Source organism: Camelus ferus, chromosome 33 (genome assembly GCF_009834535.1).
Source record: "Camelus ferus isolate YT-003-E chromosome 33, BCGSAC_Cfer_1.0, whole genome shotgun sequence".
Classification (NCBI taxonomy): domain Eukaryota; kingdom Metazoa; phylum Chordata; class Mammalia; order Artiodactyla; family Camelidae; genus Camelus; species Camelus ferus.
This window is the reverse complement of record NC_045728.1, coordinates 7,011,157-7,029,831: the sequence shown is the minus strand read 5'-3', so window position 1 is coordinate 7,029,831 and position 18,675 is coordinate 7,011,157. Positions and strand designations below refer to the sequence as shown.

The 18,675-nt window shown below is 43.7% G+C and overlaps 1 protein-coding gene across 5 annotated transcripts; it reads right to left on the bottom strand.

Moving 5' to 3' along the window:
• Positions 1-988: 988 nt before the first annotated feature.
• TMEM218 (transmembrane protein 218) lies at positions 989-17,208 on the bottom strand. 5 transcript variants are annotated; one of them, XM_032472352.1, is made up of 7 exons: positions 17,109-17,125; positions 9,886-9,946; positions 9,474-9,652; positions 7,807-8,069; positions 7,490-7,674; positions 6,482-6,584; positions 989-3,236 (listed from the first exon to the last, which is right to left on the bottom strand). In XM_032472352.1, the coding sequence occupies exons 5-7, from the start codon at positions 7,597-7,599 to the stop codon at positions 3,102-3,104; spliced, it is 348 nt and encodes a 115-aa protein (XP_032328243.1). In that variant the 5' UTR covers positions 7,600-7,674; positions 7,807-8,069; positions 9,474-9,652; positions 9,886-9,946; positions 17,109-17,125; the 3' UTR covers positions 989-3,101. The 5 variants fall into 5 exon arrangements, with proteins under 5 accessions (XP_032328243.1, XP_032328245.1, XP_014420780.1 ...); XM_032472354.1 differs by lacking the exon at positions 7,807-8,069; XM_014565294.2 differs by lacking the exons at positions 7,807-8,069; positions 9,474-9,652 and having other exon boundaries at positions 17,109-17,129.
• Positions 17,209-18,675: the final 1,467 nt, after the last annotated feature.

Sequence of the window (18,675 nt, the reverse complement as noted above, 5' to 3'; positions counted from 1 at the left end):
TTGTTTGCTAAATATAATAAAAGTTGTGATTCCAGCATGGGAAGAAAAGAATATTCCCAACTATTGAGACAGAGAGTAAAGGTTAAACTTGGTGGACTACAACATCCCTTCCAGGCCCGAGTTTTTATGCTCCTGTGAGGATCGTCAACCCTTCTCCAGATTCATTTCCATGCAGTTTCAATTCCCATGGCTGGAAACTTGCTCCTATGTAGTAAGAGCCAAATACTTAAAGGTTTAAGCCAGGAAGTTATGATAAAATGTTTGTTACTTGTACTGGAAATGTCAATTCGGAATTCCTTAATGAAACGTTCACCATTTTTGGATATGCATCAGGGGAATGGTGGGTAAAGTGAAGAAGTAGGATTAACCAATGTAAAAAATAAGGAGTTGTCGGGAAAGTCAAAACCGATCTTTAAACTATCTGAGAAACGAGACGTCAGGAATCCCGCCCGATGTCAAGCTGGAGCCCCACCACCAACTGCGCCACTTTAAAAATCTCCACCTGTTTCTCATCTGAAATAACTGCAGCAGGTTTCTTTACACGTGCATAAAAATAAAAGGAAAACAAAAATGCTTCACCTGCAGCGGCAATGAGACAGAGGTGATAGAAAAGTTTCTGCCTTAGAGAACAGAACAAGAAATGGATTAGTTTATGTTGGCATAAAAACATTTCAGATGGACCTAGAGATGATCATATTAGGTGAAGTAAGTCAGACAGAGAAAGACATACATCATATGATATCACTTATATGTGGAATCTAAAAAAAGATACAAATTTTATTTACAAACCAGAAATAGACTCACGGACATAGAAAATAAACTATGGTTACCAAAGGGGAAGAAGAGGGGAGAGAGATAAGATAGGAGTTTGGGATTAACAGGTATACATTATTATATACAAAATAGATAAACAAAAGGACCTACTGTACAGCACAGGGAACTATATTCAATTTCTTGCAATAAGCTATAATGGAAAAGAATCTGAAGAAAATATAATTGTATGTATATGTATAGCTGAATCGCCTTGCTGTACACCTGAAATTAACACTGTAAATCAACTGCAGTTCAATAAAAATATAAAAAATTTTTAAAGAATTAAAATATTGTTAAATGATTTGGATGCCCTTCTCCCAGGGTGGGAGTGAAGAAGACAGCCTAGATTCCTCAGAGTCTCATCCTTGGGCTGATTTACTGCAGCAGAACCATGCTTTACCCCCAGGAGGCACACAGTGGACGCTGAGTGAATGGTGACAACTGCTCTGTGCAGTGTGGATGAATGGCTGAGCACTCCCTTATAACTGAGCATCTTACAGTAAGTTTGATTAATTTTTAGATGAAATATCAGATCCCGTGCATCAGCAAAAAATGTTAGCTTTACTTCTATTTTATAAGTGAGAAACACAAGGAACTCGTCAAAAAATTAACCTAGTGTGTTTTGGTGGCTTGAGACTTCTAAAGCGTAACACACAGCGCCACCTAGTGGATCAGACGAACGTCTCCATTGTGGGGATAGGGTGGCCTCCTGCTAATTTAGTTTTTGTCAGGACACAGTTTTAAGAGGCTATGAAATAACCTGTTTTCTTATATAAAAACCCTGATTCACCCTCCCTCCCCCACTTCGCAACAGTGGGATCATCACAGTCTGTCATGGGATCCCCTCTGGGTTGCACAACCTGCTCTAAGACCATCGCTCAAAGAACCATGAATGAGGTGGTTCGTGTTTAAGGGATGCCCTCTAAGCCTCGCCCCCAGGAAGGCCGTGAAAACAAGGGGGGCCATATTCGGCACTGGTTATCAGGGCGCCCCATGTAGAACTCAGTGAAATTCATGCTGTGCCTCCCAGCATTCTACTTCTTATCCCAACCCTGTGGGGACTTTGCATATGAAGGTAGAAAGTAACCTAGCATCCGTTTCACCTCTGCTGGTAGTTATGGGGCCAACAGAAGGCAGGTCGGGCTAAACTACCCTTTGTATGAAATGCATTTTTGTTCTTAACACACAAGCCTGTCATTTACATTGGTGAAAAAATTAAAAAAAAAATAGACTAGTGTACTACTGGCATATAGCATGTCCTCAATCAAAATTCTTTTTCCAATTTTTTTTCTGGCTTTTCATTTTAAGCCAGAAGATCCTTCTTCAAACAGCTCTCGGGAGCCGGGATGAGACTTCCAAAGTGGAACCAGCCCAGAGCCGCTCCGTGTAATGACACATTTCACTTCAGCTGGGGGCTTAGGTGTAAAGTATAAGGTATCTCTGACCCTAGGAATAGACATTCCTCACCAGCTTTGGAGAAAGAGCTACAAAGATGAAAGAGAAGACAGTTACCCCAAATGGGCTCTTACAGTAACTAAATAAGGCAACAAAGGCTACTGAATCCTGGAAGAAAAAGAATCCAGAGAGACAGAGCAGCAAGACAAACAACCGACATCTCCATACCCCCGAGTAAACCCCAAACATAGAAACCCTAGATTCAGAAAGCTGTGGCCAGGAGTTTGGGGTGGAAGTCGGTCTTCTGGCTACTGCTGACTTTCTTGGGAGCAGAAGGAAGGGACACCATTACCCTTGTAGAGCCCTGAGTCGTGATGTGCACAGAGTGCTCCTAACTGACACCTGAACGTTTCCGGGTCATCACATGAAAATTACCTTTCGAACTTTGGCACCTACTACCCCTTTCAAATGATCTTGACCTTGTAACTAAGAATTTTACGTGTTATCAGAAAGGACCAGGTTTTTCCATCTATTGGACAGCAGAAGCCAAAGTGCTCCTTTCCCCAAAATTCACTTACTGATGTCTTGATTGAAAATCTACTGTAAGCAAATCACTGTTGCTGTTTCCCTTTCAAAAGAGACTGAAAACCTGAGGTACCGGGGCTAAGAAGACAGCAATATCCCTCCTGAACTGGTGCGACTCTCTCCCCAGGGGCAACTTTGCAACCGTTTCTGCAAGCCAGGACTCACAGGGTTTGTCTTAGTGATGGATGGATGTTCCTCTGATCTTAAGGTATGAAGGCTGCCAAAACAAGGCTCTGAACAGTGTCCTTCTGCTCATCAGTGACATCAAAGTGAGGGAGAGGACAGGGTCTGGTTTTCCTGAAGGGTGCTCAGTAGGACCGCAGTGGTTTGGCATAGATTGGTTCCAGGATGTGATGGATTAGCACCAAGAAGAGGCTTCCAAGGAAGACAACAGTGAGGAAAGCCAGCAGGACATAGCGGCCGATGAAAAAGGCATCCACAATCTGGAGAAAGAAACATCAAAAATGAAACTACTATCATTTCCACATCCTGGCTGTGCTCATCTGAAATCTCAGATGAATGGGCTCAGAGAATGTCCACGTTTGTAACTTCCAGCAACATTCTGCCGAGTCTACTCTGTAAATGGCTAAGAAAGAACCAACCTTTTTCTCTATGCCCTGAGCTGGAAATACAAGCTAAAGAAAGGCTGAGTGAAGTACAGGAGACAAATGGCTCAATGTGGGCAGTTCATAAGCATTCTGGAGACCCTGGACGAGGTCTGTCACATTGTGGAGTCAGTCATCTGCAGGCGTGAACGAGAAGCTTGCTCACTTGGTCTTAGGAAGGATCATCTTGTTGCTGTTAACTTTCCATTCTGGAGAATTTTGAATACATATAAAAAATACAACTGTATAATAAACCCCACATATCCAAGATTCAAACCCTTAAATCATCAATCCATTGCCAATCAGGAGGGGTCATTTTCAAAATAAAATAAGTGACTCTAAAATTTTCATCAGAAGAGTTCTGAACCCTAACGTTCATAACCCCGAATTCCAGGCCATTTACCTGAGACACTGAATCACTAAGAGGATAAGTAACTTGCCCCAAATCATATAGCTGGTTGCCTGGCAACCAGTCATACTTGAGGCCCCGGAACAGCTGGTCTTTGCTGACAAATACTTACAACTGGTATTGACTCTACCCACTTGTCCACTGTTCACTGCCAGAGCTCTCTTTTCCTTGGGTCCAAATGGCAGCAGGAAAAACCATTTTAATCTACAGACTTAATGGAGCAGCACAAAGCAAGTGACTGGAGACATTGCAAGTCCAGAAGCTTTCAGAACCCAGCTCCTAAAGGGAACCCAAAGTACCTGAAAGGTGACTGTGGTCACAGAATCTGGCTCTAAAATGCCCACATCCACATCTCCAGAAACTGTGAATGTGTTAAATTACATGACAGAAGGGAATTAAGGTTGTAGGCGGAATGAAAGTTTTGTTCATCAACTGACCTTAAAGTAGGAGGACTGGCTTGGTGTGTCTACCCAGGTGGCCCAGTGTCATCACAAGTGTCCTTACAAGTGCTAGAGGGAGGCAGGGGGGAGGGTCAGAGGTAGGGCTGTGAGGATGGAGGTGGTGTTGAGAGACTACTCTGCTGGCTCTGAAGACGGAGCAAAGGGGCCATGGGCCAAGGGTGGCCTCTAGCAGCAGGAAAGGGCGGGGAGACAGACTCTTCCCCAGAACCTCCAGAAAGGAAGACAGCCCTGCCAACTCCTTGATTTTGGTCCAGTGAGGCTGATTTTGGACTTCTACCCGACAGAACTAGAAGACAGTGCATTTGTGTTGCAAGTCACTAAGTCTGTGGTAATTTGTTACAGCAGTGGTGGATCCACCTTGTCGAGTCCAAGCTCTGCTGTGATCACTGAGCCCCAGATTTGCCAAGAAGCAAAGGGCTACTCCGGAGGTTACCCCAACAGCCAACTTACAACAAAGGTCAATGTGATAAGACAGCTTTGACATGACTTTGACCTTGGCTCCAGCACTGAACAAGTCTCTCTCGGGCTCCATGTTTGCTCATTCAACAAGGTTCCCCTTTTAATTAGCCAATTAGCAGGCCTTGGGTGCGGCAGGCCCAGGCCATGTATTATTGATACTATGTTGAGCCGGGCGGCTGCAGGGGCTGGTGCTCAAAACATGAAAATGAGAACGCCAGTCCTGCTGGCCGTGCTGACGAATGGATTTTGCTCAAAGCCCATTCTGCTCTCCTGAGTCTGAAACTCCTGCAATAGAGGACACAGGGATGGATTTCCAAACAGCGCTTGCTCTGTGCCCTTCTCCCAGCGTTCACATCTGCAGGGATCTGGAAATGCACGGCCTTCACTGTTCTTCCCCTGCCAGACTGGGAGACCAGGGTGGGAGTCTTCACCCTAGATCTCACACACGGTCCTGAGATGGTCAGGGTGGTTTTCAACTGCTGACCAAAAACCCTGGCATGTGTGAAAAAAATTCCTTAACTTTGTGTGGTAAGAATTTCCCGTGGAATTTTCAGAACGAATTTCCTCCCTCTTGCCATGGTTAGTCCTAGATAGAATTGGAAATGTGTGCTGATTTTAGTTCAGAAGTTATATAATTTTGTGTACTGCTGTCTAAATAGTCACCTATGAACTCTGTGATGTTCCCTAGGATTCTGTTGAGTCCCCAACGATGAAGGTTTTAAAGACAGACCTCAGCCTGAATCCTTGCTCTGCCTCTTCCTATACTGTCTGATCTTGGCAAGTTACCTTAATCTCTTCTGGCCTCGGTGGCCTTACCTATAAAATGGGGATACTAATAGTACCTATTTCATGCCACTTAGGGTTGTCCTGAGGTTTAAATGAGACCATGTAAATAACGTGCTTAGCACAGAACCTGGCACACAGGGATGCCTTAAAAGATGTTAGCTACTGCCATCATCACAACTTAAAAAATTAAAATGGAGGAAAGAAGCTGCTAGAAGGAGTAATGGGACACAGGAAGTCAAGACCATTATCACGATCATAGGGGTCTGAGACCAGATGTGCATGGCAAAGCCAGAGCCCCACTCAGGAATGAACCAGACTGGGGGGTGGTCTATGAGAGAGACAAGAAAAATCCATTCAGACAGGTAGGTGCTGGGAGATGTGGTTCTGGAAACAAGGACCAAAGGAACTTCCCTAAAGACCTATTAGTATTAAATGCAACTATCTCTACAACTTCTGCTTCCCGCCCCACCCGCCGGCTCTTCCCTATGGAAAGTACTCCCTCCACTTCACAAGTGGAAAAGTCAAACACGTGGGGATGGAAAAGCGTGTCATTTGGCATCTGAGGGCCCTGCGTACGTGTGGGTGGGGATCAGTTTCTGTGCTGAGGCCTCGGGGGCGGGACTCTCTCACTCAGGACAGGCTCTTCCCCAGCCCCAGAGGCGACGTGGCTTCTGGACGCACTGCTCTTTCCACTTGATGCAAAGCGGAGATGAGACCAAATCAGGCAAAGAGTTGTGGGCAGTGCTGCACGTGAGCATCAGAAGCAGGTGCTCTTCCTGGGGGCGGGGAGGGGGACTCCTTAAAACTCCCTCTGAGCTTCCCCCCACCCCTTCAGGTGTCAACTTTCCAATTGTTCTAACACATCTCTGCCCACCTGGCATCAGGGACCGTGGTGGGCAGGACGCAGGTCTAGTCCAAGAGAAAGAAGAATTACAACTAAGGAGGCAAAACAAATCTTACGGTTTTACCTTCATCTCAGCCTCGGGGGCTGGGAATTCGCTGGCTCGGGGTAAGAGCAACAGGACAGCGGTGACGATCAGAGCCCCGAGGAACACGAAAATGACAGAGAACCTGGGGTCGAAAGAGGGTTAAAAGCACTGTTTAGTTTCCTCTCTAATCAGTCAGGCCGGGACTGGCCCTGCCCTGGGATCAATATTCTCCTCCAGTCCCTTAACGGTGCCTCCTGCACTGCCCATGTGGCCCAGGGCATTGAGAAATGTTTCCTCTTCATCCCAACGCCCTTCCTCCCAGACAGGTACCAGCGGGATGCGCTCCTGTTTACCCCTGGTAGTTCCAAATTCCTAAGAATGGGAATTGGGAGTTTTCATTTTTGCCTCTGCATGGTCATAATCAGGAAAAACAGAAGCAGCCTTCCCCCACCCCCACTGCGGGGCCTTGAACCAAGAATACTTTCGTAAATTATGTAACTTGCTGCTTTGCACCCGCATTATCCAGCCAGAGGGTGCGACTCTGTGGTGTTCTCAGAGTCAGTGTGTGGCACCTAACAGGGTGCCCGCCCAAGTCACCCAGAGCCTCCTCAGTGTCCCCGGGCCCAGGTCTAGAGCCCTGGGGACTGGTCCGAGCACCTGCCATAAATCTGAACAATCAAGAAACACGCACACCCCCGAGACGCTCTTTAGGCAGCGAAAACAAATCCTCCTTTCTGAACAATCAAGAAACACGCACACGCACACCCCCGAGACGCTCTTTAGGCAGCGAAAACAGATCCTCCTTTCATCTCTTGTGTCTCCATCTCTGCACTGAGAGCTGACAGATACCACCTCCCTCTCCTCCCACCTCTGCTTCCGAGCACAAATAACACAGCGAGTGCTTATGATAAGAGGTTAAAATGCAACTCATTCCAACTGCCAGTAATTACAACAACGAGCTTCTGAATCCTCAATGCTTCACAAGCGTCAGCGATTTCGCTTCTAATTGCTTTTACCTGGGACTCCCAGCTGGCAAGAAGGCCTTACCTAGCTACCCCGGAGGCTCTGGACAACAGCACACACAGCAGCAGCACCGACACCCAGAGCAGGGCAAGGAGGAACACGCCGGCCCCCACGCCCAGCACGGTGCCGGCCATGCGTGGAGACAGGCAGGTGACCGGTGCGATGAGCTGTCCCGGGTACCATCCGACTTAGGCGTGCTCCTGGGTCTCCTAAGGGCATTCAGACAAACATAGAAAGTCCTGATCAATTCTGGGGGATTTTTGATGATTGGAGGATTCATCAGTACAGGTCTTTGGGAAGGCTGAGTCCCTTAATCGGAATCAGAAATTTAGAGCCCACACCTTTCTCCTTGGTGAGGACTGAGCAGCGGCTTTCTGCTCCGTGTGGGTCAGTTCAGGTTTGGCATCTGAGTTCTGGTTTCTCTTCCCACAATCCAGAAGCTGGACTTCCCAAGGGCTGCAAGAGGCGTCGGGACCCAAGAGTCCCAGGGCCCTCTCAGGTTAAGTCTGTGGTGTGAGCTGTGACTCACTGGACAGTCACGAGACACAAATGGCCCACTCTTTTGCTGATTTTTTATTCTTAAAAGGAGGCAAACTCTCAGTCCCTGGAGAAGAAAAGCCATCACTATTTTTGAACATTCACTTGTGTTGAGCACCTTACAAATACATCTCATTCAGTCATGGCCCTGAGCTTCTGAGGTAGGTATGATCATATCCAGGTTACAGAAGAGGTAACTGAGGGATCATGTGATGGGACAGTATTAACATCTGCTAATTGGATTTGGCTCCACCCAGATGATCCTTCGTGATCTCAAGATCCTTAACTTAATTATATCTGCAAAGAGCCTTTTCCCAAATAAGGTCACATTCACAAGTTCCAGGGGTTAGGATGTGGATATGTCCTTTTTGGGGCCACTATTCCACCCTCTCCAGGGTAATGTCATACCACAGTATCTCCCCTGGTTTTCCCTATATGCATCAGAGGCAAGTCTTGAGCCTTCAGCCAAACAAATTCCTCCTCAAGCTGATGGTTTTCTTTACCCTGATGGCTTAAATACCAAAAACTTATTATCCATAAGAAGTCCTGCTATAAAAATATTGGAAAGTAAGTCCTAAGTATAAACCACTAAAAAAACCAACAAAAAAATCACATTTTTTTCAGTCACCACTGATTTTGTGTCTACCGAGCAGAGCTTTGTGCTACAAGCTGGGAGCACAGAGGTAAATGAGACATTTCTTCCAACAGAGGGTTAAGACTTATTGGAGAACACTGTCATGTAGACCACTCTCCATTCTTTTTCAAAATCTTTTCGGTTTGTTTTTTATTGAAGTATAGACAGTTTACAATGTTGTGTCAATTTCTGGTGCACAGCATAAAGTTTCAGTCATACATGAACATGCATATATTTGTTTTCATATTCTTTTTCATGATAGGTTACTACAAGATACTGATGTAGTTCTCTGTGCTGCACAGTATAAACTTGTTACAGTAGTTAGTATCTGCAAATCTCGAACTCTCTATTCTGGTAAGTAAAAAAAACAAAGTGTGATGGGAGTTGAGATGTGAGAAAGGCTTTATAAAGGAGGTAGCTTTGCATGGGCCCATTTGGGAGAGAAAAGGTGGGGCCAGAGGACAGAGTAAGGGGGGGGCGGGGCAGACAGGGGATGGCAGCAGATGGGTGCCCCCTACCACCCCCGACCACCTCTGGCCCATTCTCCCCTCCTTAGAGCACAATGGTGTTGTCAGTAACTCAACACACCAAGGGTTCTCCCACCTCCAGGTCCTTGTACCTGCTGTTCCCACTGCCTGGAATTAAACCCTGCCCCCAGACAAGCCGTCTACTATCTGCAGGGCTGACTTCTCCTCATCCTTCTGATCCAGCTTTAGATGTAGCCTCTCAGATGCCATCTCTGACTGTCCTAGCTAAAGGAACCTGTATTCACTCTATTTCCTTCAGAGCTCATGTCACAAACTTTGGTTTACATTTTGGTGTTGTTCACAGGCTTACTTTGTCTCTCCAGCTAGAATGGTAAACTTCCAAGAGGGCAGAGACCTTCTGTCTTGCTCACTACAGATCTCCCCAGTTCTTTCCACAGAGATTATCAGCAATAAATATTTGTTGGATGAATAAATGAAGCAGTGCTGGCAAGTCCACAGAAGTCAAGTGAAGGAGTGACAGGATCGTATCTAATTTTAGAAACAGAGGAATGTCAATTCTGGTCAATACACTGGACAGCTGACCGGGGAAGGACCTCACACGACAGCAAACATGTAGAAATGCTTACTCAAATAGAACAAAAAGAATTTAATACACAGGGGAGCTTGAAAGCCATAAACAGAAATCTTTAATGCTGTAGTCAAAAATGTCACTCAAAGCCTGCATAGTGAGCAGCAGCAGATTCCTGGAACCAGGTACAAACCTCAGGAGTGGTCCTCTCCTGGACAGATGAGGTCTCAGACCCACGGCACAGAGATCTTGACCTGAGAACAAGGCATGACAACAGGCTCTGAGACAGCTCACTTGTCTTTGAAATACGGACTAAAACATCTGCTGCTGACTTGGGTGGAGAAGAGAATAACCCAGGAGAAATCTGCATCCCCTACAGGAGAGGGGTTCAAGTCACACTGTCGATGTGGCATGGGAATCCCAAGTAGTAACGTTAACATGAACCTAGACTAAAAGCGAGAAGCCCGTAGGATTCTGGTGGAAACAAACAGAACCCTCTCTGTAGGGAGGTCAGCGTGCAAGGCTCCCACTAGAGTGAGTATAAAATAACAAAGTCTTCAGACGAAGGCTGGGATGGAGCTCACCTCTCATGGACATACTTCACCAAGAAGGAAAATGAACCAAGAAAGAAGTGGTATGTAGGGAGGGATGGTGAGAAAAATACTGGGACATACTGACAGTAAGACTTCCGTAATGATAGTGACTAATTTTTTGACGAGTTAAAAACAAGGGAGAACTAAAATATCTGTCAAGAGTTAAGTGGAAGATGAGGAAGGACAGCTCAAACTTAATTTTGCTCTGAGGAGGTGAGAGTTATTACTATTATTTTGCTCTGAGGAGGTAAGCGTTAATGATTACCCATAGGTTTTCTTAGGCTAAATACTGCAAGTTAAAAAACACATAGGTGAACACCAATTAACAGAAATAGGATGAATACCTTCCATTCTAGGAGAGTGAAAAAAATAAAGGAAGAAAGCAGAAGTCAGGAGTGGAAAGAAACAAAGGAAAATACAAAATAAGATTGTAAAGATAAACCCAAATACAACAGTAATCATAGTGAATGCAGGCAGTCTACACTTGAATCTTAGAAGAGATTCTCATATTAGATCTTTTTAGAAATAGCTCTTTATAAAAGCCGCACAGAAAGCAAAATGAGAGAGAGGCTGAAAAGAAAGAAATTGAAAAAGACATACAAAGCAAACACTAACAAAACAAAAAGAAGGGGAAGAGGGGAAAGGGGAAGTTGTTCAATGAACACAGAGCTTCAGTTTTGCAAGATGAAAGTTTCCTAGAGATCTGTTGCACAACCATGTGAATATACTTAACACTACTGAACTGAACACTTAAAAATGGTTAAGATAGTAAATTTTACATATGTGGGGTTTTTTTTAACCACAATTTAAAAAAAACAAGCAAAGCAAAACAAAATAAAATATAGCTTGATGAAGCAATGTTAGTATCAAGCAAAACAGAATGTAAAGCTTTTAAATATATTAATAATGACAGTCACAAAAGGAATAATTTAACAAAAAGCTACAACTCACAACAAATAAGCCTAAAACAAAGCCTCAAAATACGTAAAGCCAAAATCGATAGCATCTCTGCAGTAAGTGGAAAACCTCATAAATTTAGTGGGAGATTTTTTAATATACGTCTCTCAGAAACTGATCAATCAAGCACCTAAGAATAAATACTTGACAAAGAGGCTATAAAAATGGCCAATGAATATCTGAAGAGGTGCTCGGCTTCATGAGTGATCACAAAACTGCAAGTGAAAAACCGAAATGCAGTACTCTAGACGCCTACCAGCATGGCTACAATGAAAATGACAGGCAATGTCAGGTGTTGACACAGACGAGGGGTAACTGAAACCTCAGACACTGCTGCTGGGCGTGTAAGTGGTCACTACTGCTTTGGAGACTATTTGGCAAAATTGCATAAAGCTGATTACACACGAACCCTAGACCCAGGTCTTGTCTTCCTGGGTGTGTTCCCAACAGACACGTACACATAAGCTCTTTTAGTAACTTGTAGTTCACTGCAGCCCTATTTCAAACAGTGAAAGACTGAAACAACCTAAATATCCATCAATCGAATAGAGAAAGTGGGGTATTAGACATAAAATCTATTCATTCATACAATAATATAAAGCAGCAAAAATGAACTACAACTGTGCCCAGCAACGTGGATGAGTTTCACAAATACAGAGTGTAAAAAGCTAGACACAAGAGTTCATACTGTATATATAATTCGATGTACATGACGCTCAAAAAAAGGTCAAACTAATTTTGGGGTTAAAACTCAGGAGTGTAGTTACCTTGTAGAAAGTAGTGACTGGTGGGGGCATGAAGGGGGTTCTGGGGTGCTTGTGAAATTTTGTTTCTTCATCTGGGTGTTGGTTACATGACTTTGTTAATTTTTAAAAATTGTATCTAGCTGTATACTGCTGATTTGTATACTTTCCTGTATGTGTTATACTTTTTTTTTCTCAAAATGTTTACTTCAAAGAAAGTCTGAAGAGACATATCAGCCAGACATAATATATGGGCTTTGTTTGGGTCCTGATTCAAACAAATCAACTATCAAAAACCTTCTATGAGATGACTGGGGAAATCTGAGCAGTACTGGTTATTTGATGATATAAGGGAACTGCTGTTTAATTTTTTAAGTGAAAAATATATATTTTTTTAAAAAATGTGATGGTATTGTGTTTATCCTGCTAAAAGATTATTTTTGTTATACAGATAGACACAAACACACACAAACAACACAGATAACAGAAAACGATGTCTCGGAACTTCATAATTATCTGGGGCAGAGAAGAAGGGGGCTAATGTGAAACAAGACTGGTCATGAGTTAATTGCTTGAAGCTGGATGGTGAGCACATGGGTGTCTGCTGTACTATTTTCTATACTTTTGAATATATTTAAAACTTCTGTGATAAAAAGATGTGTGTATGAATATGCATACATGTGTAAGTAGGAATAAGTCCAACAAAAGGTGTGAAGGTTTTTATAGCAAAAGTTATAAAACTGTATTTGAAGATACATATTTTTGAAAGGCCTGAATAGAGAAATGACCTATGTTCCTGGATGGATGGGATGACTCAATACTGAAGCATCTCAATTTTCCTTAATCTAGCAGTTCAATGCAACTCTAAGCAAAATCTAAAAATAATTTTTTGTGGAACCTGAAAATGGATCCTAAATTTGCATGGGAGAGCAAGCGCCCAAGAATAATGAACACAAATTCTGAGAACTGGGATGGAAACTTGCCTTTCATGTTACCAACTGCCACAAGACACATTATAAAATGAAGGTAATTAAAACAGTGTGATGGTGGCATAAAGATGCATGGACCAGTGGAATAAAATTGAGAACCCAGAAAAACAGATCCGTGCGTTGATGAGAAAACTTTGCACAGGACAGAGCTGACTTTATGATTCATTGGGTAAAGGGTTTCGCAGATAATGCTGGGACAAATGGTGATCCAATCAGAAAACAATAAAACTAGACCTTCTCCTTTTTGTCATAGAAGCCAATTTTAAATGGAAAGTGATTCATAATAAAACAACATATGTTTAAGTATACAAATGTTCGGGCTGACTACACCAGCATACGTAATGAAGTACAGCACTCAGATGCTTTCAGCTAAACTTAGAATCACCCTGAACGCAAAAGCTACAAACGCAGGCTGGTGCAGGTGTGTTGTACCGCGACTCAAATACCACGAGCTGGGCTGCCTTCAGTTCTCTGGTTTTCTAGGGCAATGAACAACACTTGTTAAAGTTCCAAGCCACAAATATGATTTCCCCTTGATTTACATTAGACTTGTATTCCTGGAAATTTTACTATATTAAACTGTGCCAAAAAATACATTATGTTTATACAAAAAATGGAGTTAGGTTCTAGGCTCGTGTTACACGTAAGTATCCTGTGAGACGCTCAAAAGTTGTGCAGGATGAAGGACAGTTCTTCACTGTCGGGGGCTGTCCAGCCTATTGCAGGACATCTAGCACCCCCAGCCCTGCTTTGTAAACCTGGCCTCACCTCCAAAATCACAATAATAACCCAAGATGCCCTCACGAATTCCAAAGTGACCAGAGGGGCAGTAACATCCCCTTGAAGAACCACTGTCCTAGAGAAACTCTGGCAGAAAGAGACATGTACAAAGATGGTCATAACAACGAAACAGCCGAAAAAAACCTAAATGCCCATCAGTAAGGGAATGGGTATTATATACTTATAATGAACACTTAAAATGAACAAACCTGATCTAGCTGTACCTAGAATGTATCTCAAAAATAATACTGAGTCTAAAAGCAAGCTGCAGAATGGAGCCCACAGTAGTCTACTACTTGTATTTTTAAAATTAAAAAATATATGAATAGTAATACGAGGTACACATAGATAGTAAAGATATGAAAGCATGGGTGTGAATGATACACAACAATTTCAGAAGAGTGTCTGTCTCTGGGGAGGTTGGAAGGAAGGGGAATGGGGCCAGGAAAGAGAACAACAAGATCTGAACTAAATCTGTGATGTTTTATTTCTTTACAAAAAAAAAAAAAACTTAAGCAGATGTGCCAAAATGTTCATGTTTATTAACCTAGCTGATAGGGTGTAGGTATTTGGTAAAACACTCAGTGTAATATTCACTATTTCTGAAATTTTTGAGATGATTCTTGAGTTTTAAAGAGGTCATTGGTGGCAGGGTGCATATGAATTGAGATCAGAGAAGAGAGATTGGTCACCAATTAGGAGATGATTGCAATCCTCCAGATGAGAGAGGATGAGGGTCTGGGCTTCATCGTAGCTGTGGGAACGGAAAGGTGCTTAGGAGGACGGCATTAGAGAAGACGCAGGTTTCCTCTTTGGTTGGCTGAGCCAATAGTACTGCCCTTAACAAGATAACCAGTTGAGCTTAGTTGCTGCTAGATATTAGACAAATTACCTGTAAGACTTGGACTGACTCTACCACCTAGAATACAGGGCGAATGGTAGTTGAAGCTGGTATCATTAGAAACACTGTCCTTCAATCCTCCATAGAAACTTAAAAGTTCACGTGACACTGGGTTCCATAGATGGTATGGCTTTAAAGTAATGAGATGAATACCCCTAAGCTCTTATAAGAATGAAGTTCATCACTTTATAACCAAACCATACATTTTCTTACCGAGCGTGGAAAGGAAGGGTTGGATGCAGTATAGAGGGCTGTTGTGGGATGGAGTGAACATCTAATCACTTTATCTTGTGAATTCAGTGTGGGAATACTTGTGATTATTTACCTTATTGGAATAGCTAAATTACTGAGTATATTTTTACTTAAAAAAAAAGAATGACAGTGTTTTTATTTAACACCCAGGGCATTTTCAAACCTTCTTTGAGAACTGATGGTCTAGCTAACCTGGTTTCCAAAGTAAGTCCATTTATTTAACGTCTGTGGAATTTAAAGCAGGTAGACTGGATTCGGAAAAAAAATAACCTGTCTAAATTTGAACACCCTGTTTGGCAGCTGACAATGAGAGGAACCACAGGGCCAAGTTTCCCCTCTCTGTACTCATGCTGGAGGTCTTTCTTTGGAAAGAGTTTGTCCAAAACTTTTTGGAGGTATGTGTGGTGCATTCTGCATTCATTTAACGGTTGGTTCTACATATACTTACACTGAGTTCTCAGAAAATGGGTACATTAAGGTACTGACCCCTGCACATGCAGCCTACTGGATTAAAAATACACTGCCCATCAGTCAATCACGTGTGAGAATACTACTAACCATTACCAGTTGATTAGTCCAGTACAAATGTGGATTCCATGGAGGGTAGTGTGGCCCCAGTGATACTGGTAGTGGGAGATGGATGTCTCACCCACCCCCTGATTTTTAGATTCAAGCCCTTGAAAGCAGCAGAAAACTGTGGGTTACAAAGTGTTAGTGAGGATGTGGAGAACAGGGAACCCTCATATACTGTTGGTGGGAATGTAAACTGGGGCAGCTACTATGGGAGACAGTATGGAGATTCCTCAAGAAGTTAAGAATACAACTACCAGCTTACCCACTTCTGGGTATTTAGCCAAAGAATATGAAAACACTAATTTGAAAAGACACATGCAACCCTATGTTCATCGCATTATTTACAATGTCCAAGATATGGAAACAACCTAAGTGCCCATCAACAGATGAACAGATAAAGAAGTTGCATATACACACACAATGGAATACTACTGAGCCATTAAAAAGATGAAATCTTGACATTTGCAACAACATGGATAGATCTTGAGGGTATTATGCTAAGTGAAATAAGTCAGATGGAGAAAGACAAATACCGTGTGATTCCACTCATGTGGAATAAACAAACAAAAATGAACAAACCCAAACAAAGAGGTAGATATGGAGAACAGGGTAGTGGTTATCAGTGGGGAAGGTGGGAGGGAGCAAAACAGGTAAAGGGGATCCACCGTTTGGTGATGGATGGAAACTAAATTTTTGCTGGAGAGCACACTGTAGGGCATAGGGGAAGTGGACGTTCACTGTTGTACCCATAAAACTTATATAATGTTATAAACCAAAGTTACTGCATTAAAAAGTAAATCTTAAAGAAAGAAAGAAAAAACAAAACAGTGGGTTACAAGAGTGAACTGCCCTTCTGGAGGATTCCTTTTCATTTTCCTCTATAGCTGTTCCAAACCTTCAAAATTAATTGGGGAGCATCTTTCATACTTTTTTTCCCTACTCTAAACACTTCATTATGGTTTGAATTTTTAAATATTAGGATAATGCCTCTTTGTAATGGAAGAAAATGCAAGTCTGGGAAAAATCAACTGCTAAGCTACCAAAATGCCATCGACGTGGCATCATCTCTTAAAGCACTGATTGAAAAGAGGATCAATGGATCCAGATTCCATCATCCTCCCACACTTTTTCCTGGGTGCTCTTTCGATTTGAAAGTGCAGCGACTGTCTGTCCGTCAACTCTACCACCCGGGGCTGCCAGGAGGCAGCACTTCACGCTCCACCGTTGAGTCTGAACCCGCCAGGAAGTGGGAATCCAGCTTCTTTTCCCTGCCCTGTTGCTGATTCAACCCGGGGCCCCCAGGTCTCATCTTCAGAATGTTCGCCCGGCTACCTCCCAATAGCTGGGAGAGAGATTAAGGTTACGGGTCGTGGGGTATTTCGAATCAGACACTGACATTTCGTTTTCTTAGGAGCATGAAAAATAAAACATGCCTTCCTTCTCTGCCAGCAAGTTGACCGCCGGGCCTGCGGTCCAGCCTGAGAGGGCCCCGCACCGCCATTCGCCCACGCTTTCCTCCAGCCTCTTCAGCCCCAGGCCCCACCATTCTCTCCTCTCAGCAGCCGCCCCCTCTTTCCTCACCTCCACCCGCTACACCTGGCTTCCCCTCTCCCGGGTCCCCTACTCACACCTCTCAGTCCGGCCAGTTCCAGCCCACAGGGGCTTTAGTCTACTTAGAGCGAATCACAAGTGGGCTTTCATCAGGCGATTCCATATTCGCTAATCAGCGCCGCTCTTTCAACGCCCAACTTCCCCTTCATTTGCTTACGGGCGCCGCGGCTCCAGGCAACGCAGAGCGTGGTGGGTGGGCACGACGCCTTCAGTTACGACCCGATTGGTCGGTGCCGGTCGGTCCTCAAATTCGATTGGATAGAGGCAGTCCAGGCTCCCCAAGCTCGCCCCATCCCGTTGTCAATCACACCAGCCTCAGGTAACTCACGGGACCATTGGTCAGTCTAGCCTGAGGGCGGGCAGTTGCGCCGAAGAGAGCTGCTCTCCCGGCTTTCTTCGCTGTTACCACGGAGACAGCACAGCCGGGCTTTGAGGCAGAGGTCCAGGCAACCCCCTCTCCCAATTTTAGGTGTGGCGATGTGTTCTGCAGTCTAGACGTCAGTGCCTGTTCCGGAGTCTGATAGGCATCTCAGTCCCCGACCTACTGGCTCCGAAGGACCGCGGGATTTGGGGGGCAAGTCAGATTAGGCCTCGGTGAGGGGGTCACGCTCAGGAATTTTAAGGATCCCTAACAGCCTTCCTAGAGGGAACCTAACCCGAAGCACTAGTTGTAATAACATCACGTTTTCGTTTATCCTTACCTCGCCTTATTGTATGTGGCATTATTCTTACGTTAGCCTTACGACGTACACTGTTGCAAGGACGGTTCTACTCACAGGACAGACTGGGGAAGAGGAGCCAGGGTCAGACCAAGTCAGTCTTTTGTAGCTACACCTCCAGGCTTCCGGAACTGCAGCTGGTCCTTGTTTTTAGCAAACTGCTCTTGCCTAACTGCAAATTAAAACTTGCCATGACTTTGTTCTGGGGTTATGTCACCTGTTGGATCTGTAAATGAGGCCAACTAAAGGAAATAAGACAGAGGATGCATGCTCTGTGGCTGAATCAGGAAGGGCGAACAGACAAAAATCAGAACAAACAAAACGAAATCCGAGAGCTGCAGTGTTTGAACCTTTGATCTTACACAAAATTCTGAAAAATCATGAAGCAAACTATTCAGTCCTGGAACACTGAACCAGGATTTAAGGAATTCAGCTCCTGAATCACAGCTTTATGAGTGACATGGAAGAAGACGGTTGAATTCCTTTGAAAGTACGTCTCAAATTTATTCTACTTTCAAGGTTTCATTTGCAGTCATATGTACTAACCAGTAATTTCTTGTGTGTTTAACAACTTAACCTTACTTGCCCCAGTGAGGAGCTCTGTGGTTAAGAAAGCCATTATTTTGATTAATTCATGTCATTGGAATTGAGTATTAACTGTAGCTAACCACTGGTAAGGACTTTGAGGATACAAAAGAAATGTGATGTGACTCCTGCCTTAATAGCCTGTGGTTTGTTAACATCAACGGCTTATGAAACAATTAGGAAGCACTTTCAAGCAAGATGAGACAATGTGCCAACCTTAATTTATAGTTAATTTTTCCCAAAGATAATAATACTACTACGTATTTGCAGAGCGCTGTAG